Source organism: Calidris pugnax, unplaced genomic scaffold, assembly GCF_001431845.1.
Source record: "Calidris pugnax isolate Ruff unplaced genomic scaffold, ASM143184v1 scaffold54, whole genome shotgun sequence".
NCBI lineage: Eukaryota > Metazoa > Chordata > Aves > Charadriiformes > Scolopacidae > Calidris > Calidris pugnax.
In genome coordinates this window covers 4,180,461-4,205,733 of record NW_015090864.1, presented here as the reverse complement: position 1 = coordinate 4,205,733, position 25,273 = coordinate 4,180,461, and the positions used below count along the sequence as shown (strand labels likewise).

At 47.9% G+C, this 25,273-nt stretch overlaps 1 protein-coding gene across 3 annotated transcripts in view; it reads right to left on the bottom strand.

Annotated features, from left to right (window-relative positions):
- LOC106889676 (cryptochrome DASH-like) overlaps positions 1–13,087 on the bottom strand; it is a 20,531-nt gene extending 7,444 nt beyond the window's left edge. For 2 of the 3 annotated variants that reach the window (XM_014944896.1, XM_014944898.1), the window contains exons 1-11: positions 12,644–13,087; positions 12,342–12,514; positions 10,432–10,525; positions 9,118–9,248; positions 7,767–7,915; positions 7,301–7,389; positions 5,251–5,324; positions 3,457–3,546; positions 1,871–1,950; positions 1,002–1,061; positions 281–438 (exon numbers count right to left, since the gene is read on the bottom strand). In XM_014944896.1, coding sequence (XP_014800382.1) covers positions 281–438; positions 1,002–1,061; positions 1,871–1,950; positions 3,457–3,546; positions 5,251–5,324; positions 7,301–7,389; positions 7,767–7,915; positions 9,118–9,248; positions 10,432–10,525; positions 12,342–12,514; positions 12,644–12,709 — 1,164 coding nt within the window. In that variant the 5' untranslated portion in view covers positions 12,710–13,087. The remainder of the gene's footprint in view (positions 1–280; positions 439–1,001; positions 1,062–1,870; positions 1,951–3,456; positions 3,547–5,250; positions 5,325–7,300; positions 7,390–7,766; positions 7,916–9,117; positions 9,249–10,431; positions 10,526–12,341; positions 12,515–12,643) is intronic. The other variant, XM_014944897.1, reaches the window with a different exon arrangement.
- Between the last annotated feature and the right edge of the window lie 12,186 nt (positions 13,088–25,273).

The window sequence follows — 25,273 nt, the reverse complement described above, 5'->3', positions numbered from 1 at the left end:
AAGGAGAGGCTCGACGAGGCCCTGGGCAACCTGGCCTAGTTGGGGGTGGCCCTGCTGACTGCGGGGAGGTCGTACTAGATGGCCTTTGGAGGTCCCTTCCGGCCTGGGCAATTCTATGATTCTATGAAGTACATACCATGCAAGCAGTGCATCTATATCAGCCTCAAAACTACTGATCATCTTCTGCATCCTTCCTTATTAGGCAGAGCTGTCCCCTTGTCTGTCCCCCTGCTGCAGGGAGCACAAACAACTTCAAGATGCACAAAGGGTTCAGTCTTACCAGCAGGTATTCAAACCACTCTGCCCCCATCCTCCAGTCCAGCCCCAGGTCCTTGGTGAGAAAGCTGGCCACGTTCTGCCTCCCTCTGTTAGACACGAAGCCGGTGGCAGCCAGCTCTCGCATGTTGGCATCCACAAAAGGAACCCCTGTTTTGCCCTCTGCAGGGACAAAAGACATGGGATATGATGACATTTTTGGGGCAACTCATAAACCAACCTGTGTTCACGCATTCCCAGCCACCCAAGCAGGAAAGAGAGTGCCAGCGTACAGCAGCAGGGAGAGATTTCAGTGAGGTTTTAGCCGGTGTAAGATCCACTGGATATCAAATCAACGATACTGAAAATTAAAATGAGGAGATATCTGGCAAGAAAAAAAAAAAGTACAGAAAAATCTCAGACTGGAAAAACAATCAGGTGGACTGCAGGGAATTTCACAGAGCAAAATAAACACACACACATTAATGAGATGGGCCAAGAAGAGGAAGATTCTTGACAGGGGACTAATAGCAGAGAGGGGCAGCCTGGACAAGTCTAATCCCTGGACAAGTCCCCAGGGATTAACACCTGAAAAGCAGAGAGCCTGTTTGCTAAGAAAAAGATTCATTTGCACCTCTGTGCAAGTGGACACATATGTCATTAATGTGAAGAAAGACAGAGAGGTGTGTATTTCACTGATTCCCACACCAAAAGCACACTTAGCCAAACTTGTGGTTTCTACTGACCTTTCCAACAGTCAAAGAGCTGAAGGTCCTTTTTCCAGGGGACTTCTTTACTTTGAAGCCCTATTGAGGAAACAAAATGAACTGCTAATGAAGACAAATGCAGATGCAGGCAGTTATTAATAACACAATGACAGCCAGAGGCACCGTGGTTGACACACGAGGTTGGGGTGAAGCTAGCCCTCTCAGTGCTATTACAAACAAGCCACGTTCCTTCTGCAAAGCTTTAGAGATGATCTGTTCCTCCTTTCAAGTGTTGCAAAGGGGTGTCTTCTGCACAGGGAGGGTGCTCAAGCTCTAACGGATTTTGATTATTTGTTTTGTTGGTGTTTGCTCTTCTGTTTTGTTTTTTTTTTCACTTAAAAAATGACTCAGACCTCACAAGTGGCCAGAGATGGGCTCTGGTGCATCCAACACCGTCTGAGATGCCACAGGGCATCCCAAAGACCCACACAGGCAGAAAGAATATCTGGCATCCTAGGATTCACACTGCTGGGTCGGTCGGTTCCTGCTCTGTCCCAGATTTTCTGGTGAACCTGGGCAAGCCCAAAGCCTGGATTGTCTCCAAAGGCAGAGTGACTCCGGAAACAGCATCTTTACTCTTATTGTGCTGCTGTTTCCCACTGATGTCTTAATAATAATCCCCATATCTAATGAGATTTGGAGCAAAAGTCTCAGTGTCTACACTGTATTCAGCTCCGTGGTGTTAAAGCACTTCTGCACTAATAGTGAGATCCCCCAGCAACAGCCCAGGGGTGACACAAGAGCTAAGAGCAGAACATTTGTACAACACAATGCCAACAGCCTCTTCTCTTATTTTCCCAGTTGTAAGGCTGTACCTTTCTTCTCCAAATACAGGGATCCATACACACCTCTTAATGAGAAAATCCTTTTGCCATACTTCAGGGCCACAAATCGGAAGTAATCCCGCCACAGCAGTTCAAACAGGACCCTAAAACACAAAGTCATGTCTGCATTTCAACGTGGGTCAGATAAAATTACTGAATTAGGTTTGGCTTCCACAGCACCCGTCATTAACACCGCGAGGTTTATTCACAACGAGCGATTTCACATCCCTTCCTGTGACACCAGTTCTTGCCCCAAGCCCACGTATCTACTGGATGACTACGGTGAAAGCAAACACTTGGGAAGCTTTCCTTAACTCCCAAAGCAGAGTTTCAGGAAACCTGTTTCTCCTCTGTCCCTACTGGGATGTAACTCTCCAAAGAGCAGGGCGAGGACCTGATTCAGCTTCGCGCTTCCGCATGAGCAAGCGAGTCAGCACATTCCTAAAAGCTGTGTGTTGTCAGGGACTTAAAGGCACCTTTCCAAACTGACTGCACCTCGGCCTCTGAGATCTCCTTCAGCTCTCTGGAATATTGGAAATATTCCGCTTAGCTAGTGTTTTTTATAATTATTTATCACTTTAAACTGCTCAGATCACTGTGGCACTCCAGCTGCAGGTAGGTTGGCTGACTATTAGACAGAAAAACATGACTATGTCCATTTCTTGAAATCCTTCCTCTCTTAATTATCTTCAGGGGAAAAAAAAAAAAAAAAAAAAAAAATATATTTCAAGAGGCAATAGGTCACCTCACAGCTGAGATAGTTACTCTTCTTAGATATAGAAAAGCTCAAAGTAAGTAGTATTCTACAATTCCAAAATATTATTTTTAGGGGAAAAAAAAAAAAAAAAAAAAGCATATATTTCAAGAGGCAATAGGTCACTATTTTATCCATCATTTGAATTTTAATGCAATTGAGTATTTTGGCCAGAACAGTTGGCAACGTTCTGCCTGTTCTTCACCAATCACTGCGCTGTTTGACACATTGCACCGAAGTTCTACAGTTTGCACAGAATTCCTTGCTTGGGTTTTTTCCCATCCAGGTCTAGTGTTAGGCCAGGCTCTCACATGAACCTGCCTCTCCATCAGAGCTCCCTCCCAGGCTCCAATCGAGCGTCTGGGCAGATCAGGGAGCATGAGCAAGTTCAAGGTCAGCCCAGGGATGGATACACTGACCTCAATCACCAGGTGATTGGTACAAGTCACACGGTTGCTGAGCCTTTTGGGTGAAACCCTGCTCATATCCTTGGTGTGAGAAACCCTCTGGCTTTTATTTGTAAATCCTTCTTCTTCCTTCCTGTCCAGCCCATAGTAACAGCACAGAGAGGGATGGGGCTGGTTTACAGAAATCAGTTTTAAAAATCACAACCCACTATTTGCCAGCAATAATAATGACAACTAGCATTAATAATCTAAAGCCTCTGGATGTCTAAGGCAGACTAATAAATCCATATAGAAAGCGAACTGCAACGCAACCCAGAGGAACCAGACAGGAGGCACAGGAAAAACAAACATTAATTAAGAAGAAAGTTAACAAACCACTCTCTCCTGTGCATGACATGCCCATTTGCTTTTGAGAGAAAACAAGCCACGGTCATCACGCAGGGACGTACCAGTATGTGCTCTGATTTGCCGTTCTCTCTTTTTCATACTTCTGAATCTGCTCATAGATGTATCGAGGTGAAATGCAGCCCAGAGCCAGCCTGAAAGGAGAAGAATGATATCCTGAACGCAGTGCAGGACTGAGAGTTTGATGTCTGCATGGAAAGAGAGGAAGGGGCAGCTTTGTGCCTAGAGCTGTTATCCGAAAACTTTTTCTCCATTTGCAGTTCTGACACAAACAGCTTTAGTCAAGTTGTATGACTTTGTTGCAACCCTTCAATGTGAGAATCACAATCTCCCCCCTTCCCAGCATCTGACTGTTACAGGAGTCTCCGACCTACTGAGATAAATCATTTTACACAAGTTTTACCTACAAGACTTCCTCTGCTGGTGACCTAACACAACAATGACAAACCCAGAAATGGATCTCAGATGTCAAACTCTAGACGAAGGTCCCACCTTCTCAATAGCCTCCCCTTTTACTACAGACCTATTGATCCTAAGGGCTCCTTCTCCTGCAGTGCCTCAGTGTCTCATTTGAACAAGCACAGAAGGCAAATGACTTGGTGAAAATCTCAGGCAGGGCAGGAAAACCAGGGAATCAAACCCAGCTCTGGCATTTCAACCCACTGGGCTCCTTCCCTTTGTTCCAAATCAGGGCTGAGCAAGACAGGAAAGAGCTCGTTGACTCCGAACCCCATCACAAAGGGTGATAAGGAACAAATTTTACCTTGATTTTCCTAGAAATGTATTTTACTGCAATTACCCACTAAAGCTCATGGAAGCATTTGATGTTCTGATGAATTTTGGAAAACAGGAAAAAAGGGCCTGAAGAGTTTTTCCTTAATTGTTGACGAGTTCTAACACTTAGAAATGGCCAGTATGAGATGTGAATGACTGGCTGCCATCTGAACTGGTCTGATTTTGATTATCTGACAGAGGAACCCTTTGGGGCAGGCAGATCAGGACTGTCTGCTCTGGGCAAATGGCCAGAGTGGAAAAACTCTGAGTGGAGCCCACAAATAAAGAACTTGTGCAGTGCCAGTGGTCCTGGGATCCTGAAGTGCCACCAGGTGGAGCCATCCCCCGCAGCCATTAAAGCACAAAGCCAGTTGAAAATAAGAAATCCTGACCTGTAACAGCCTCAGAAAATTGTTTCACGTTGCAATTCTGTCGGGAAAACACTCCAGATGTCCGCAGCATTAGGCTGAACTGGGCTCTGCTGCTGCAGTTTCAGTCTGGAATTAACTCTGCCCCTTCCAGCACCAGAGACTAAACCCTCTAATTAGAAGCCATCATTTTTACCTAAATAAGAGATCCTTTTGCAATAGGACTAATCAGAAGTGTCTCTTCACCCCACAGGAAAACGGAATGGCCATGAGGTGAGCTGACCTGCCCCACAATATTCAGTGAACCAGGACTGAATTTAGTTCTGCTCCAGCCCTGTCAACACACAGAAGTTCTGCTGCTTCCCTGGCTGCTCTCAACCACCCCTGATACACCAAACAGCACAAAGCCAAAGGATCAGGCTGGTGCCTCTCCAGTGCCCTGTCCACATTGCTGCTCTCATCTCACTGGGCTCTTGGCACTGCACTGCTATGCTTCAGCAATTCCTAATTCCCAGGGGACTGCTACCTGGAAGCACAATAAAGAGGAGCTCTGAGGCTGCTGAACCCCAAGGAAAAGGGCAAAAGGAATCACCCCTCGTCCCCTACCCATTCCCAGTGAGCACTCAGCAGACGGGTAACATCAGGTCGAGGTGGGAGCAGAGAAGGAGCTTCCAGTCTCACAACAAAAATCTTTACCATGGTGCAAATTTGGTTGAGTAATCCATTCCCACCAGTCCATTCCGAGTCTCCTTGTAAGATGCAACCAGGTTCTGTGCCAGCAAAAGAACAAAAGGTTTTAATACTTTACACGCAACCTGCTGAATGTTTGCTTTCATACTGGAGCTAGAGCAATCTGGCAGGGCTGGGCTCCCTCTCATGGCTGCACGCAAGGATTAGAGCTGCCAAATTGCCTCTCAGCGCACCGAAATTAATCAGGCCAGCAATTTTCATCGTGGCTCTGGGACACATGTCACTAGCTACGCTCCCCGCTTCAGCCTGCAGCACGTTTCTTTCTAGATGTACCATGAACCTGCCTGTGCTGCTCCCTGCCCATACCTGCCTGATTCTGGATCAATAATCCACTGACAAGCACCAGTTCAGACTCAGGGGCCAGTTCCTTTGACCATGTGGCTGCTTCTTTGGGTTGGAGAACCACAGTGTCTGACAGCACCCAACACTCGGCTGCAGGAATCCTGATCACTGCTGCTTCTGGGCAACCCACATTACATGCAGATCTTCCATTCTCCAGGATCTCCACTGACAACACAGAGGACACGGGGAAACCTGATGTCTCCTTGACCCCCTTACCCACACAGGTTACAACTGCTAAAGGGCTGCCTGGCTCACCAGGGAATCACAGAATGGTTACAGTTGGAAGGGACCTTAAAGATCATCAAGTTCCAACCCCCCTGCCATGGGCGGGGACACCTCCCACCAGACCAAGTTGCTCAAAGCCCCATCCAGCCTGGCCTTGAACACTTCCAGGGATGGGGCAGCTTCTCTGGGCAACCTGTTCCCTGGTTGTCTCACCACCCTCACAGGAAAGAATTTTTTTCTGGTATCTAATCTAAATCTCCCCTCTTCCAATTTAAAACCATTACCCCTTGTCCTGTTGCTACACTCCCTGATAAAGAGTCCCTCCCCATCTCTCCTGTAGCCCCCTTCAGGTACTGGAAGGCCTCCCCAGGTCTCCCCAGAGCCTTCTCCAGGCTGAACAGCCCCAGCTCTCTCAGTCTGTCTTCACAGGAGAGGTGCTCCAGCCCTCTGATCATTTTCGTGGCCCTCTGGACCCGTTCCAACAGGTCCATGTCCTTCCTGTGTTGAGGACTCCAGAGCTAGGTGTCCTGGACTTACAGAGCAGGAAGACAGAGTTCATTTTCTTTATAGTAGCTTGTGTGGTACTGTGTTTTGGATCTGTGATGAAAACAGTGTTGATAACACAGGGATGTTTTAGTTATTGCCCAGCTGCTTACACAGCATCAAGGCCTTTTCTGCTCCTCAGACTGCCCCACCAAGCGAATGGGCTGGTGGTGAGCAAGAAGCTGTGAGGGGACACAGCCAGGACAACTGACCCTCAGCTGACCAAAGGGATATCCCACACCATATGATGTCACGCTCAGGGATAAAAGCTGGGGAAGAAGGGGGAAAAGGGGAATGTTGGGAGTGATGGCATTTGTCTTCCCAAGTAACCATGATGTGTGATGGAGACCTGCTTTCCTGGCGATGGCCGAGCATCTGCCCGCAGATGGGAAGTAGTGAAAGAACTCCTTATTTTGCTTTACCTATTAAACTGTCTTTATCTCAACCCCTGAGTTTTCTCTCTTTTACCCTGTCAGTTTTTCCTCACCCCCATTGCAATTGCAGTCCTTTAGGCCACTAGTCACATCTCCAAAACAGAGGGACTACATTGCTGATGACATGGTTCAGGAAAGTAGAAATGAAAAAAATCAAGGTAAAGGAGCTAAAAAACTGTCCCAATTCCCAAAAGTCAATGGAAAAAAAGACTTAAGAGGGATGGCCACTAAACTAGGTTCCTAAGTATTTGGCTTACATTCCCAGTTCCTGGATGACTTCTTTTTTATTTACTTTGTCTCTCTGAAAAACTGAAATAATGCTAATTCCCTCCTTTGTAAAGTGTTATACAGGCACTAAAGAAATATTATTAGGAAGTGAAATTGCAGCCTCACCCACTTGCACAGCCGTGTGTACAAGGGGGAGGATGTAGACAAGGAAACGTATGAGTTACCGTGTCCCAGAAATAATACTGCAGTCTCATTAAAGCCTGGGTCTCTCCTCCACTGCAGGGGAAGGCTGTTCGTGGATCAGTCACAGGATCTGCCACAGAAAAAAAACATCACCTTATTACCCCCTCTTGGAAAGCATCTCAAAAGGTAAGGAGCTTAAAATCGAAGGATATTTAGCAGTAGAGATATCTGCTTTGGGGACATAAAGATTGTGCCCTGGTCTCCCTTTAAAACAAGGGCCACATCAAACATATTAAAAATGACTGACTAAGAGGATGTTTTCTACCCAGCTGCAGGGCAGCTCCTCCATGCAGAGAATTTAGCTTCATTCTCTGTGAGTGAACAGAGGGTTAGTTCCAGCTTGAAGGACAACCACTGCCTTTGGGAGGCCTCCATGTTTTAATTCTCAGTAAGAGACATCTCCAAGTAGGATTTCATGGGAGCAACTACCAAATTAAGTTTTCTTACCCTTCTGTCCCAAATCCTCCATTGTAGGGATACACCCTTCTTCTACCCCTGGAGGCAGAGGCTTCAGCTGATCTGCCATGCGCAGGGTTGGCCGGACCTTCGCCTCAGATTCCACCGCTTTTCGGAAATGGGTGTAGACATCAGGCAACCTGCAGAGATTACACAGCATCTCCTCCAACCCCCCTGCCAAAGCAGGTCCACCTAGCGCAGGTTGCACAGGAACGTGTCCAGGTGGGTTTGGAATGTCTCCAGGGATGGAGACTCCACCACCTCTCTGGGCAGCCTCTTCCAGGGCTCTGCCACCTTCAAAGTAAAGAAGTTCTTCCTCATGTTTAGATGTAACTTCCTATGTTCAAGTTTGTGCCCATTCCCTCTTGTCCTGTCCCTGGACACCACTGAGAAAAGACTGGCCCCATCCTCTTGACACCCACCCTTTAAGTATTTACAGGCCTTGATCAGATCTCCCCTCAGTCTTCTCCAGACTGAAAAGAACCAAGTCCCTCAGCCTTTCCTCATAAGAGAGATGTTCTAGGCCAGTAATCATCTTTGTAGCCCTCTGCTGTCCCCTCTCCAGCAGTTCCCTGTCCTCCTTAAACTGGGGAGCCCAGAACTGGACACAGTACTCCAGATCTCCACGGGATGTCTACCCTGGGCCCTCCACAGCACCACAGAGCTTCCATTAGCTTTCCAGGCTGTGCTCTCCTGAAGGAAGAGCACCTATTTGTGATGCATGTTTGTACACTGTAGGGCACAACAGAGGTAGATGCCCCCAGGGCTAGCAGCAATCAGAAGTTCAGTCCTTCAGCCAATCTCTTTCTGCTTCTGATGCAAACGATGCCTTTTCAATTTAAGGTGTGTCCTGATGAGGGTCAGATTTATCTCACCTAACTTCTGATTACTCACAAGGTTCACCTCAGTTGAAAAATTTGGAACTTCCTGCTGCCTTTTCAGCCAATGGAGAGACACACAGGCATTTTTATGGCCCTATTTTATACATTTTCTATAGAATGCCATGAATCACTCAGCTCCATCAACTACACCTCAGGTGACTATTGAGGGAGCTGTGAAGAGTCCACACACAAAGAGCTACTGTCACAGGCGGCTGCATTTAGCCAGAAGGGGGAATGGAGGGATTCAGCCCGATGTCACAAGGACTCCAGGCACAGCAGACTGAGTATCCAAACTGTGCTGGTGGAAGGGCAGAGAGAAATCAGTCGCTCAACAAATGGTCAAACAAACCCCTTGACTTTATGTATATTGAAACTAAAATCTTACTAGTACAGAGGGATGAATAAGGAGAGAGGAACAAACGGGACAGTGGAGGAGTGAGTGATACCATGAAGCAGCCCACCTGGAAATGGACCTGAAGGGAAGGTCGTCCCGATGATATAGCGTGGATGCCCAGAACGTCTGGATTTTCACCCCGTGCTGACTACACACCTGGCACAGCCCCTTCTCCACATCCAGCTCCTCCTGCGTGGCCTGGGGAGAACAAAATGCAGTGAGGCCATGGCTGGGCGGCCTCAGCTCCTGCATGCACACAGACCCTGGTCTTGCTCTCCTCCCTCATCTCCCCATTTAGCTTCATCCCTTCAGAGAGAGGTGCTCACAGATAATCTCAAGAGTATTTCCCTCTCTGCCAAACCCAACAACTGTTGTCACTCTCCATTAGTAGTGCCAACGCCAGAATAAGGAAGTCCTTGACATAGGACATTGCAGATCTTTTAAGTTTGGAAGGACTGAAAAGGTGACTGGACAAGCGTATGTAAAAGAAACCCACTGAGGGTTACTGAGTATCAGGATAGCATAGCTGTTGCAAGAAGTCCTTGAGCCACAGGTTCTTGGAGGCTGGGAAAGTATTGAGGAGGAATATCTTTACAGATATTTCCTGTTCCTGTGGCGTTCCCTGGGCATCTGTTATTGGTCACTGTCAGGAAAAAGGCTGTGGAGTTAGATGAGGCCCTTTGTCTGATTCTCTGCCGTTGTTCTTAGTGCTGCATGGATTAAGGCACTGTGGGATGTGTTGGTCATCAACCTTGCTAATACTGAGTGCACCTACATATATACATACGTGTGTGTGTGTACACAAAGCCTCCAGGGCCAGTGGTTTGGATTCACAGCCCTCCATTAAATTCAGCAGGCTCTGGATCAAACCACTTAGCCCTGTGAAGACAAGTCAGTGACACACCAACCCCATCAGCAGTCCAGGACCGAATTCATGTTCTGTTCTTCAACACACTGGTGAGCAATGGCTTAAATATGGGTGCTGTCAACTCACCGTGGGCTTTTTCTACACTCAGTAGAATATCCCCCCTGGCAGCAATCTCCCTGTGCAAGGAAGGTGCCAGGAAAAGACAGCTTGATGCAAGCAGGAGAAGAAATGGACTCAGCTGATGTAAAACGCCAGTTGTCAGAACCTCCTCTTCCTCAAGACACAGCACTTGCAAGTGATCAGTCACAAACAGCCACTGTCATCCAGCAGGGGCTCCCACCCGGACACCTACAGCATCCCCATCCCAGGAGCTGACCAGTTTCTCCAGTGTTAACAACTCCACAGACAAGAAAGGCTCTGAAAACGCAGGGTCTGCATCACTATTTGATTGCGGAAGAAACCTCCACAACCTAAATTTATCTTTTAACAATGTCACTCAAATATTTCCCTTACCTCCTCATGGAAAGCCACAGCGCTGACAGAGCCCAGCTGAGTAATCAGATCACGGACCACATCTTCTGGCTTCCCCTTCCTCACAACCAGGGTACTGCAAACACAAAATACTGGCCTGAATTAGATTTGATGTTATTATGTATGTGTACAGAAGGTCCTAGTTCTGGCCCAGGCACCCATGTATTAGTTCTCTATGGAGCACGGACAGCATGTGGAGGCAGACAGACAGGATTTGACTAGCCTGCATTTTTTAGGACTCACTGAACACAGTCCATAAGCCTCTGGGGCTGAGTTTGTGTCAAACACATTCCTACCACCCCAGATGCCTTCAAAAGGATGACCGGGCAGAAAAGAAATGAGTTACCTAAAAGTAAATCTGTCAGATCTGTTCATCCTCACCCACTGAGGCTGAGATTCAAGAACTGATTCCTCTTTCAATCCCCTTCACAGGCAGTGGTGGCCTGTGGGCAGACCCCCCTCCACTCTCATGTGGGAGAATTCAGAGAAATTCTTTCCTCCGAACGCTCTGTGTTTGTAACAGAGTCAACAAAACTTCTCTCCCACCTTGCAACCTCACCAACTGCCCAGCTGTGTACCCAGGGCACCAGACCAAGAGAGAAGCTGTGGTGAGACATCTGGTCAGAGGTGTGTGCAGAGTTCTGCAAAGAGCCTCATATGTGACTTTGTCCCTTTACCTCTCTCGCTGTCATACACACACACACCTGCATCATCTAACAGAGGCTTGTGCTGCAGAAGAAGTCCTTGAAGGGGTAATATACAGAATATATTGCCAGAATAATTTAAAGCATAACTGAAAAGTTTCTTCAAAGATGGGCTGGGTCTGAGGAAGGCAGGAGCAAGGGGTGCTGCTAAGAGAGCTCTTCCCCTTACTTCCCACAGAAAAGCAGAGACCAAGCTGCCCACAGGGAACACCACAGATTGGATGTGGAGGAGATTTCTGACTACCACTGCATTAAGAAAATACTTCATGCTTGTGGAAACGAAGCCTAGGTCTTAGCATGGCTCTTCACAACCACACATCTCACTGCAGAAGACCAGTCTCTTACCACCCACTGACAACAGCACAGCAGCATCCAAGCAGCTCTGAATCTGTTCACCATAGGGTGTGGGTGCAGGTACCACCAATTAGGTCTTTCAATCTCCTGCAACGTTCACCACCTGCACAGTTCACACAGCACTGCAAACCCAGAGCCATTCTTCTTGCTTCTACAACCAGTTGTGCTGCTCTGGGAGAAGACAGGCTGGCTAAGACGTCTTCTGTTGTGTGAAGCCAGATGTTATCTGGTAACGGGACTCTTCAGCATGTAGGCCTTCAGGCCCTGGTCTAACCCAGTTATGATTTCTAAAGGTGTAATGCAGGAGGAATCCCTGAAGACTCCCTTCCCACAGTGTAGCCTATCAAAGAGATTGGGTTTAGTGGGACAGGGTATGAGTAATCTTAACTCTCCAGTCTCGCAAGCCAGGATCCATGTTGATCTGGAAGTAGACAGCGAGGGAAAACTTGCTAGGGACAAGGAAGGACAGATGCCACAGTGGCTACTGTCATTGCCTACATCTCAGAATTCCGTTGTTCATGTCTCCAATTGTCAGGACTCTGGGCAAAGAGCTTGAGGCAGATGCCCATGTGTGGTACCTGAGTTCAAGAAAGCAACACCCCACACGGCACACAGCCTGGAGGGCTCTTTGCTCCCTTGCGGATGCCGCAGCAGGTCATGTGAATAGGGGTTACGTATGGGACCTTGTGGTATATAACAAGGGCTGTGGCTCTCTAATGAGCCATCATCAGAGCACAGCGTATCTGACACGATTTGACTCACTGCCCAAATACTTGTTGAAAAAGAGAAAGAAAATAAAAGCAGGTGTTATTTGCACCATGCTTTCTCAACTACCTTCCTTTTTTCTTGAGTGTCTCTCTTAGATCCTTCACACTTTCCAGCAAAAACCTGAGCCGGTGGGGCCCCGTCTTTGGAAAGCCGTAGCAGTGGGTGCCCAGGTAGTGCCGCGGGTCGAAGCAGTAGAGGGGAACAACGAAATCCGCGTTGCCCTGAGCCCAGTGGAGCACCTGGAAACACAGAGAGAGGGCCATGGCAGCTCTCGGGGGCAGGATGCAGCGCGCACCCCTCCCCAGCCTACCCAAAAGCGGGGTTTTCTCTACAGAAATAGCCGAGGGGGGTGGACAGACGGGCCCTACCTGGTTATCGTGGGCGCGCAGGTCGCAGCGCAGCAGGCAGATGGCTGTCCTCGCCGCCCCCGACATGCTGCCTCCACGGGGCCGGTCTCGCCTCACCGTGGCCTCCCTCAGCCCGGCACCTCAGCCCGGCTCGGTTCGGCCCGGCTCCCTCCTCCCTCAGCCCGGCACCTCAGCCCGGCTCGGTTCGGCTCGGCCCCCTCTTCCCTCAGCCCGGTACCTCAACCCGGCTCGGCCCCCTCTTCCCTCAGCCCGGTACCTCAGCCCGGCTCGGCTCCCTTCTCCCTCAGCCCGGTACCTCAACCTGGCTCGGTTCGGCTCGGCTCACTCCTTCCTCAGCCCGGCTCCGCTCCCTCAGCCCGGCCCGGTTCCGCCCTCTCTCAGCCTGACCCCCTCAGCCCGGCCCGGTTCTGTCTTCCCTCAGCCTGACCCCCTTAGCCCAGCTCGGCTCCGTTCTCCCTCAGGCCCGGTTCCCTCACGCCTCGCTTCCCCTCAGCCCGCCCCTCCGGGGAGGAGCCGTCCCGCCTCCGGCTGCCGGCGGCCGCCTCCACCGCCTCCCCGCGGGCCCGCGGGACGGGCGGGTCCCCTCACGGCTCCGGGGTCCGGGTCGAGCCCTCAGCGGGGCCTGTGTGGGCGCGGAGGAGGCGGCGGGGGAGAAGGCCCCTTTCCCTTGCTCCGCCTTTCCGTGGCAGCCCCTCACCCTGCCCAGGCCAGTCACACTGATTGCTGAATATGGGGTTGTTTTGGTGTGATTTTTAACCTCGATAATATCTTTTCCACACAGCTGGGAGCCACCTCGCGCAGAAGTGTTGCCCCGTTGGTGCCGCCATGGTGAAACCCCTGCAAGGAGCACCGCTCACACGGCTCTCTCTGTTAATATTCATTAGTACTTAACCTCTAAGTGAGGTGCCAAGGCTGTGACATGGATGCACCCCTGCCTGCCAGCCAGCTTTGCGGATAGCTTTCTCTCTCACCTGTTGACTCACAAAAGGTGAGCTATAGATTAGCAATAATTAATGTTTTTTGACTGCCAGCACTGACAGCAGCAGCCAAAGTGTAAAGGCTTCCCTCATCCTATAGTTTTTGTAAGTCAACGCCGGACACCAGTGATAACACATCGCTTACTCATTGAATTGTCCCTCAGGATCCTTTTATTTTTCATTTGATGGCTCTCATAATAAGAGGAAATGCAAAAAAAAAAAAAAAAAAAAAAAAACCTCCAAACTCCTGCGGAGGTCGCCAGCCACATACTCCCCTTGGAACTCCACTGGCTCTCCTGTGGTGGGAGAGGATGGGGAAGGGGTGAACATGTTGCAGCAAGGAGCTGACAATGATTGGGGAGTCAAGTTTACTGAAATTAATTGCTGCAGCTCATTTAGGTACCTGAATTTCTGAAGTGGAGCTTTTGGTAGAGCCACGCGGACTCTTAGGTGCTCACCAGAGATTACTTGGGTACCCAAACCCCAGTGGGTTGGGAGTCCTGGCTGTATTTCCATCTCCTCCAGGCCTGCAGGTCCTCTGCATGCAACCTACATTGGCCTGCTGTGGGAAGTGATGCCAATTCCTTCTGTGACCCACATGACACATCATCTCCTGATTCCTTTTCCATGCAAGGGCTCCTTTTCCTGGCTCAGCAGACTGTAGCCCGCTGTAAGAGCCAGTGACTCATCTCAGAGGGCTCATGTTTAGTGAAAGAAAAGTGGAGCTGAAACTTTGGCTCACACCCAAGGAAAACACTGTTGTAGGCTTGCAGTGTATATGCCGTAGAAGCCAACACCTCTCTTTATCATATTAGAAATGAAGGGATTTTACAAATTCAGTTTGCCTTCATTTGGACAAGGACATACAGCACAGTTGGCTTCACTTTTGTTTGCAGTCAGGTTTCCCCCACAATGTCTTGGTTGACATTAAGTCTGGCAATATTGGCATCCTCTTGTAGCTTACTCATAGCAGCTTGACAGCCACCCACTTGCATCGCAACTTAAAAGAGATCTTATTTAATGGGTGTGCAAGAGAGAGGTGCCCTACTCCCTGCCATTGGCAGGGAGGGCTGGCTTCCACTGAACAGAAACCTCCCCAGTGCAAAGAAAGAGAAACGATTTGACTCTTGATATGCCAATGGGGAAACAGAAATGGGCTTAAAAGCAAGTGAGTCCTTGACAGATTTCTATTTGCACAGATATAAAGGATGTGAGGTGTCCAACATTGCAACAGTGGCAAGAGCACCAGGACAGACTGTTAAATGTAACGATCTAGGCAGCAAGAGCAGGCAGGAAAAACAGGTCCATAAAGGAGGAATAGTTTGCTCAGGCCCAGAACCCAGACCTCCTTACACCCAACACACAGCTGGAGGTCAGTTTTGCACTCTTTTAGGACACTCCTGTTGCACACTCAAGCCAGTGCTTCCTGAAATACTGCTGATTGCACCCATTCTATAGTCTACCCTGAGAATAAAGGATGAGAGTTTTTTCCTTACACAGTAGTTTCTCCTCCTTAGACTCTGCATGTACGTCTGCTCAGTCCCTGCTCCTGTGAGACCTTGTGAAATCATCCTCTGAAAATATGTGTAACGGGGGTGTTTAGGAAAAGCAGTTGTAAGGAGCACTTTGTTCCAAAATTAGAAACCAGGAGACCTGGCACTGTGAGCTGTGGGCTCTCCAGTCTCCTTGCCTGGATTTTCCATTCACATGAACACAGTCAAGAAGAACAAAAGCTTTGTGTTTTTTTCCACCAACACCTGTCTCTTTACTCCAAGATGGTGTTCCAGCTTTCCATTCTCCCTTTGGGAGAAGCTTTGCCAACAGGCACTGCAATACCAGCAATCTCCATGCCAGTATGGAGGGGAACAAGCCTTTCACCATCATTTTTGTTCTTTTAAGTATCCTCCAAGAAATGGCTTCCTTCCTGGAGCCCTGAAGTTGTTAATTAATTCATGGGACATGGAGGGAGGTTTGTGAACTTCGATGAAATTGCACAGGAGACCTGTGATGAAAGAATTGGATAGCCATGGACTATCCAGACCTAGAGGAAACCTAGGGACCAGGCTAGACAGCATCTAGCAATTGCTGCTTGCAATGTGAACAGCAGCATCTCTGTTTCTCAGAGATAACCCCATGGAACCCCAGGTCTTGGACAGACCCCAACTCCCAAGTCAATAAACATTTAGCAGTACTCTTCCCCTTGCTGCTCTGGCTGTTCTTTTTTGCTCATTAAAGCCATTTAGTGTTTCTTGTTTGTTCCTGGAGTTGAGTGTCAGAAATGTCTGTTGTACCCATCTTGGATAACAGAGCTATAGAATTGCACCTCATTGCTCCAGCAGTAAGTTCTCATTTTATGGCTTATGCAGAACAAATCTGTCAGAAAGACAAGCCAGTTTTGTGATAAAGCAACTGGAAGGGGGCTAAGCTCCCTCTCCTCTCCTCTCCTCTCCTCTCCCTCTCCTCTCTATACCTTTCTTGCTGTGGTGGAAGTTCAACAACAAATACACACCAACATTTTTGTTTTCCTCGACAGAAACTGGCTGCGATGAAGAACTGAGGCAAGAGTAGGCAGAAGTCTCCCTCAAGAGTGACAGCCTCCTGTTGAACAGCAGGTACAGCAGCAGCAGGTCCCACCGTGCACTGAGCAGCACTGCAAACAATCAGGTAGAAGGGGGCTATCACACATTGGCTGTGTATTCTTTTGAGAAGTTTTGATTATGTTAAAGGCTCACACTTGGTGACCCTTCCCCAGGACAACAAAGCTCTCATCTGCTGGAGAGTTCACCTCCAGCGTTGCTGTGTCATCACATCACTGATTTTGGCCTTTGACATGTCATCCGTTGATGTCCATGTTCACAAGCATCTGTGCCCAAATTCATTAATGACACATGCCACCATCTTCATTCAGGTGGTGTTGCGCGTGTTTGAAGTAACAAATTGGCCTGAATAATTTCCTCTTTCATTTTGGAAGTAACTTCCAACTGGTGCTTCTTTTAAGTCTCTGTGAGAATGAGGCCTTTGCATTTAGCTTGTCACGCATGAAAAGTTTGACATCGCTATTTGATGTTTTACTGAGTCTCCCTCTGAGCCCTTTACAGAATCTTGGATCATGTCATCATTAGCTGTTTTCATAGAAGCATAAAACCTCCATGATCAACATATAGTGCAGCACTGCTCAGAGACAGACTGCAGTGATTCTGTTACCAGACCTGCTGTATCCAAGCTCATGCTCTAATGTCTCTCTATGACAAATACAATTGCATTTACCTGGATTTGAGTAGCATGCTAAATCCTGCCCACCAGCGTGAAACACCTTTCTTTTCATGCATTTCTGATACTCTACCTAGATCTATCTTTCAGCTTTTTGAACCATTGGTAACAGTGGCAACCTGCCTTTAATGCTGAGACCTCCCGTTCCAGAGACAATGCTTTGATGTTTCAACGGCAAAAGACCTGGCACTCTCTTCTGTGGTGGAAGCAGAAGGACACAGCCCTGTTCAGAGCTGAGTTCACTGCCTCATAAATGCAGCCACTCTTCTTACTGGTCAGAGACTTTTCCCTGGTGTCATTTGTCATGTCTTCTGGTTTGGTGGGGTCTTGCCATCAGGGACCATCTGGCCTTGGTTCTGCTATGATCCTTCTTGTAGGAAAACATACAGACCGGTTGCTCTTTGTAGTTCAGCTTGTGACCACTATTCATTAAATCTGTCATTCCCTCTTCTGCCTTTCAGCAGTGTTTCCTCCATCAGGAACCTAATGACCCTCTGCAAGCTCCCATCCACCTATAATTACTGGACCTGTATGAGGTTTGCCAAGTGGCTTAAATACTGTTCAGCATCTCGTGTCAGCTACTGCTTATGGCTGTCATGTGGGTTTGCAACACACTCCCACCTGACTTATATTATGCCCCCAAAATACCAGAAAAAATATTTAGCCCGGGTAAAGGATCAGATGTGCAGAACTGCAACTGAAGTAGCTTAATATCAGTGAAGTGTATTCATATCCTTGGCTGATGTAATTCAACGTGGCTTCATTGGAGCTACCCGAGGATTTGCTTCAACCCTCAGTTGACTAAAAATGTCAGTTCAAAAGGCTTTTAAATCAAAAAAAGACATTGTGGTTTTGTGGTCGCAACTAGACCTGGGAACATTGTGTCTTTGTTGTGTTTTGATCCATGCTTCTCCCTGTGTTCTTGGAACGGATCGTTTCAACCCTCTACCTACAGCAGAATTTCTTCTGCTGGAAAATGGATGTAATCACTTCCCTATTGCACAGGGCGTTTTGAGTGGTGTCTGCCTTCATATCAGAGCCCATCTCTAACGGTGCTAATAAAAGCACAGAATATTCTAGACAGTACATTTATAGAAGGGTACAGTCAAGTCATCTTAGATGTTTAAAACCAGAGATCCAAATGTTACTGTCCCCTGGGTTAAATCAAAAGTCACTAGCCCGTTTCTGACATGCAGGCTGTGATACAAGGACAAGAAGAACTGCATGTAAGTGAGTCTGAGTGTCTTCCCAGCTCAACAGCATGTCTACAGCAGATACGAGCACTGTCTGGGACAGAGGAAGATGTTAGAGTCTTGCCATGGATGCTGAGGAGAGCTGTCCTGGACAGCATTTTCTTCTTCACATCCCCACTGGAGAGAGGTTGATTCGTGTTGAGTTTTGTTTTAAGGAAGCAGTAGTTTAGTACGTACTTTTTCTGGGAATCATATAAACACATTTGCTGGGTAGTCATTATCAGAAGGAAATGTCTTTATTAGGGCCTCTGTATAGGTTTCACATCTAATAGAATTTTCTCTTGGAGACAAATCCCAAGGTCATTGCGGTCCTGCAGCCACCTCCTCCTTCCCCTACAGAAAATAAGGTTCTTTGTGGAGACAGTAGGAACCAACCTTGTCCAAGGATGTGAAGCCCTGGCCCACAGGCTCATAGAGAGAGCTTGGTCTTGATCCTGCAGGTGACACCGGCATCATGGTTTGGCCACGTGTTGCCATGGAGAATGGCAAACAAATGGAAACCAAAAAAAAAGTGGAGAAAAAAGCCTTCACTTTCTCCACTCCTCACCAAATCTTATTTACTGTGGTCCCCACCAAATTATACCTAAAATAGCTTTTGTCTGTTGCTATTTAGCCATTTAGGTTGGATCTACCAGCTGCATGAACTTGCCCCTATTGTACTATTGCGGTTGGATCGTTGCCACCTTCCCCCCAAGGGTTTTCTACAGATCTGTATTTCAAAGTTACGGCTCTTGCAAAGCTCTGCTGTGTGAGTTCAGACAAGCTAAAAAAAAATTAGTCATGTTTCCTCTAGTCCCGCTGCTTTACTAGGCTTCCTATTTGCAATCAAATTATTTTTAATTTTGACCGTGTTCCTATTGTTTGCCAGGAAGATAATCATCTTATCTTGCTGCCGGGATATTTCTCTCCTTTCTCATGTAGTTTCAGATGGATTAAATAAATACCCCTTATACAAAGCACACCAAGCTGGGCAAAAGGGCATTTCACCATTGCTGGCTGATCTGAAATTTAGGAAATGTCTCCTTTTTAGAAAGAAAAAAAAAAAGTTTGGAAGGATTCAGACATGCTATAATAGCAGTTGTCCTAATTTTATGCACTCAGTTAATTTTTATCCATCTCAGAGTAGCTTTATGGAAACACGTGGGTGAAGTTAAAAGTTAGTGAGTGACACGGGCTTGGCTTGCCAGTGCTGAACAAGGGTCACAGATGGCAGTTGTCCAAGTTTTTTGGTAAGGGAGAAGCTAAAAAATGTCTGAGTGGTTTTGTGGGACCCTTCTGCTCCTTCTTCCCAAGTGAAACCGCATTAGCTCCATGCAGGGAATTGGGGATCCCCCGCTGTGCCATCCATCTGATGAGAAGGCTTTTTGCAGGACCATCTGTGGATGCTCTTCTCCAACTCTATGTGTCTGCAGATCATATCAAAGGGACTTAAACAGGGGCAGGTCAGTTCACTGCATTTTGAGGTGAGATTTTGAGAGTCCTTTTCAAGGGAAGTGTAAATGCCCAGCAAGGCTGAGAAACCCAAATGGGGAGGATCAGGCACCCCTCAGACCCTTCCAGTTTCTCCAGTATCCCCCTCCATGGAGGAACTGGCTTGTTAACACACAGACAGGCACGCAATGGAAAGTTATATGAACAAGTGACACCACTCGAAACCAAACTTCTCTGTATTGTGCTTTGTAACCTTCACCCACATACACTTTCTTACTGCTGGACGCTGACTGGTTTACCTCCAGCTTCCTAATTATCGAAGCGCCGCTGCTTGTATTTTAAGCGGATGAGGAAACGAGGACATATGGCATTTGTGATAAGAGATTTATGAGCTGTCTGTGCAACAGCGCTGCATACAACCCATTTATAAAACAAAACATGTGTAAACAGTCAGGTTTTGATTGATTTGGTGATTTCTTCCCCCCTCGTGATAGATGTAAAGGAAAAAACTGTAGCTTTCCACTTGATGCGTCCAGATAAGTTTATGGCAAATGGGATGTACCTAAATCCATATCTGGTCCATGCTCTTTCAGTCCTTCTCTTATCCCTTAGAATTTAGTCGAGAGGGGCCAGTTGGAGGGTGGAGAATCTTGGTTCTTTTCAGGGGATTATCAAGATTTTTCTGCACTTTCTGGGAAGGTGGGATGGAAAAGCAGCACGTCCCCTGCGATTTTTGGCTTTCTAGCAGTTTCAGCTGCAAACGCCACAAGGACAGTAATTCTTGTGCTATTTTTCACAATATCCAGGCACCAGATGAGCCCATAAATATTCTGAGATAGTTCTGACCTTGCCTGAGAAAGTCTGAACTGAGTCTGTTTGCAGACAGGTATTATAACTCTCCAGGGCTTTCACCTCCACACCTTTTACCAGCACAATATACAGAGTCACCTTTCAAATACTGTTTGGATGACACGAGTTCCAAGCTCCCTGCATATGTGAAAAAGCATCACAGAGAAATGCTCTCGAATGGTGTTTGCTTAACAACCCACCCAGAAATCAGATCCTCTTCACTTTCACTTTGTCTGTTTTGGAGGTGTTTTCCCCTTTGTTTGGGCGGAGAAGGCGACTCACAGGAAAAGACGGCGTGGAAAGTTACGTTCAGCCGTCAAAGCGCATGCGACGACTACCAGGAAAAAAAAATATACATCCACACAACTCAACCTCATTGGAGTCACACCCAGCTCGTTTGAAATGGGAGTTAAAATCCGTGGCTTTTTGATGATTGACACCACTGGCCGCTGTGTGCTGGTACCTCCCTCTGCGTGTCACACTTAGTCTCCAGTGTTAGTTTCTTAAGATCTGAAAAATCTCTCCTGTCGGCTGTGTGGAGGGACACAAACGCTGCCACTGGGAGGGCTGGGGGCACCCCTTTTCTCTGAGCCCTTCACAGAGCAACTTTCTACCCCCTAGATGGGGTACAACTACCCCTAGATGGGGTGTTGCAGTATTCCTGAGTGGTCGATGGGCGAGCATGAATGCAGAGTGCGCCTCTGCTCTTGGTCATTAGAAGCATAGAATCATCTAGGATCTTTCAGATCATCGAGCCCAACCATCAACCTAACACTGACAAAACCCAGCACTAAACCATGTCCCTCAGCACCACATCTACCTGTCTTTTAAATACCTCCAGGCACGGTGATCCCACCACTTCCCTGGGCAGCCTGTTCCAATGTTTGATAACCCTTTCGGTGAAGTACTTTTTCCTAATCTCCAATAGAAACCTCCCTTGGTGCAACTTGAAGCCATTTCCTCTTGTCCTATCGCCTGTTACTTGGGAGAAGAAACCAACCTCCCACTGGCTACACTGTCCTTTCAGGAGTACAGTGATAAGGTCTCCCCTCAGCCTCCTTTTCTCCAGGCTGAACACCCCCAGCTCCCACAGCTGCTCCTCACAAGACTTGTGCTCCAGACCCCTCATTAGCTTCGTTGCCCTTCTCTGGACCCACTCTGGCACCTCAGTGTTCCTCCTGTAGTGAGGAGCCCAAAACCAAAGACAGTATTCGAGGTGGGGCCTCACCGGTGCCAATTCTTCATGCTCTAGACCTTCTCCTCTAGAATGAGGGCCGTGCATTTTATCTTTCAGTGCCAGACTCACCCTTTCCTTTTAAAATACGGTTGCTGCTGCTGCCACCTACCTTTTAGGCTGGGATGGATGCTAGAAATATCCTGTACACCGAGCCTGGGAAGGAGCCCAGGATTTCCTCCCCAGCCTGAGGGGGTATAAACCCAAGCTCTAACCCACGGGGTTAATCTGTTGTGTGGGCAGGAGGCGTTTTCTGCTGTTTGTGAGAAACAGTTTTTCTGCCAGGGCAGAGGAAAGGTTTCAAAACCCATCAAGCCGGAGAGATCACTTGTTGCTCTTGCCTGGCTGTGAGGTCTTTCATACAGCAGATCTTGGTGTCTGCCCTGCAAAGCATAAGGTGATCTCAGCCAGGGAGCATTTAATCACAGAATCACAGAATCTTCTAGGTTGGAACAGGAGAGGAAGAGAAAGGTAGGGGGAAGCGTCTGGCCCCTCAGCAACAGGGATCTGACCCTCACTCTCACCCGTCTCAACCACTCCAGTTCTTGTAAAACAGAAGCAGAGGTAGAGATGAAGTGCCACCCCCAAACGTCTGTCCCCAGCAAACCTCTGCGTACGTTCAGGCATGTTCTGGGAACAGCACAAACCCTCAGGAATGCTGACACGTGTGGTCTGTGGGTCCTGACCAGGTTTATCTGTCAAGTAGTTCCCACAGTGCCCAGCTTCACAGCAGTCAGAACACATGGGAAATGGGGGAATATTTAAATAAATATGGCTTCTCTGCAGGTAATATCATTAAGAAGGACACAGGACAGCTCTAGCCCCCCTTTTCTATCTGCTTTTCCACAGCAAAGAGCAGACCTGCAATTAACCTTGAGTGAGGAGGAGCTGCAGCCGACGCAGGTTTGCCGAGCCCAGGCGCTGCCACGCAGAGGTTTTGGCATCACAGGCTTGTGTCTCTGGGCTGAAATCCCACCCAAGCCCGTTGCCAGCTCCAGCCTTCAGCTGTGAGGCAGCACACCTTTTCTGAGTGAGTAATTGGCTTCTTTTCTTTACACTGAGACGGCATCATTCCTTTACGGTTCGCGAAACTAAGTATAGGAATGATTTCACCCCCCCATCGATAGGCATCTCCCATCCCCATGGGAGAGAAGGCCTGACAGGCATCTCACAGCACACAACGGCTTTATGCTGCCGTTTAGGACAGGAAGCAAGAAAGGATATTATATCAAACAGAAGGCATGGGAGAATTTCAGGTTAGACGGAGCATATTTAGTCACAGAAGAATTGGGTCAGTGCTCTGGGATCTGCATTCACTTCCTGCAGGAACCCTGACATAGCCCAAAATAGTAGCCGTTAGGTAAAAGCCAGAAATCTTCCCCCTTTTCTCCCCACAGCAAATACTAATGCTTACGTCATTAAAGGAGAAGCACAAATAGAACGGCCTGGGGCTGTGATCTCCAAAGTTCTTGGTCTGTGGATGAAGCACCAGCTTTTCTTATAGCTCACTGTTACCTACTTGTGCCATCACACTTTTCACTGAAGATATTATCAGGATGAGCTGTTTAACTCTGTAATTAGTGGAGAGAGACCAGGTATGCCCAAAGGTCCGCTTCTGTCACTAAGGCTGGATGAAATTGAGCTTTTCATGTGCCTCTTTGGCTACAAAGGGAGTCTGGGGTGGGTAGTTCAGCCTTCAAACACCCAGAAAGGCCAAATGGGTTTCATCCTTTTGCAATCAACTGGAGATGTATGGTTGTCTTCATTAGGCTCCGGAGTGAACTTCTTAAGGAAGGGACATGAACTTTCAGTTTGGGTTTGGGGAAGAATGAAAAAAAGCTGGGTCAGATAAGGTTTGTATAAAGTCCTTCCCATCCACCCCCATGGTTTGAGTAAGCTCCTAACAATTTATTGTTGTTTAGACAATTACTCTATCACCCGATCACCCCTCCCCACCTGGAAAGGCTCAAAACCATTAAGGCTCAAAACCATTAAGACCTTGAATCCCACAGAGCCTGGCTGGCTATAAAGTAAATATTTTCATGAATTCAGTCACTAGAGTCTTCTAAAAGGGCCATTTTCCCCAACACTAGAAGAAAAGTTAGTCCCGTGTCTCTCACCCCAGGACACCAGTCAACGAAGAGAAACCAGAGCACACATCTATACGTTTTATGCGTGGCATGGTTTTCATCTCACCAACTGGCACGTACATGGGGGTTCCACATACAGCTGTTCCACACCGTGCACCAGAGAATGTTTCCTAATGGCAGTTTGGAGGCAGTTTTGGAAAAGAAGGGAGAGTTGGGCTGTAGGGGTAGAAGGTATGCCATGCCTGTTGGCTTCGGCGACAGAGAACAGCCGCAATTTGTTAGAGAACACACGAAATGATGTGCGGAGCCACACACCTCCATCCGTTCTTCTGCCAGGCTCAGTACATGTTTTCAAGAGCAGTTTGAGGAGGCAGAAGGCGGGGGCACGCCCCGCAGCAGCAAGCTGTTGACATGGATGGAAACAGGCTTTGTGCACATGACGATCCTCCCATTGTTCAGGAACACCCTGCACCGAAATCCCGAAATCCCCCGTAGCAGGATTCCCGGGCATCAAACACATTCCGAAAAGAGAAGCCACTTGGAAGGGAGTTTTCAGCAACAATTGGTGCCTGCCTCACCGATCCCCATTAAAACCAAGGAGGTTTTAAAGGAGCTGCTCGTCGCTTCGTGCCCTTACAATCCTCAAACCCAAAGTCCTGGGCTCCTGCGCCTGGTTCCCAAGGTAAACACATGTGATTTATTTCAGTAAAGGCATCTGCAGCACAAGAATTCATGACACACCCCCCCGATGGGCAGGAGCCAAAACGTTTTCAAACGTGCCAAGTTACCAGAATGTTATTAAAAGCTGTCAGAGTTAGAGGGAAGGTGCAGAGAAAAGCAACCCCCTTCCCCAAAGCCAGGTGGCTTAGGATAGACTTACGCCGCTTCCCAAACGGATGAGGCAAGCTGGAGTCAGAGGTTCCTTCCAGCAACAGCTCGGTCCCCCTGGATATCCCTCCGTTAAGCTGCACAAATATTCTGGGGAAGGGGAGGGAGAGAGAGAAAAAAAGAGTGAAACCTATTCAATTACATCAAGATCAGGACTGGCCCTAGTAAAATCATTTATGGAGTGAGGGAACCCGGAGCGGTTTGGGCTGGAGCCATCTGCTGTTATTTGGTATATACAGAATCGGTTTCTATGGATTTTATGAATAGGTCACGCGATTGTATGCGGGGATGTGAGAAACGAATCTCTCAGGAGGGGTCCCTGGTTGGGGTTTCGATTGCCTTTCTAGGCAATGGCTCCACCAGCAAGTCCTTAAAAACTCCAGGGGAACGGCTCTGGGTTTCGGGTTCTGCCCAGTTTTTTCTCTCCCCACCAAAATCTCAGACTGACTTTGTTTCCCCTCCTCTCCGCAGCACATTCCCTCAAGGGGGAAAACAGGGAAACCATCAAAAATTCTTACTGATTCTATTCATATTTATTTTTTTCCTGTTATCTGCATGAATTTTCTCTCTTTTCCACCAGCCCGAGCGATGACTGGTACACAACTCGGGTCCCACTTCTTCTTCTGGCCCTTCATTGG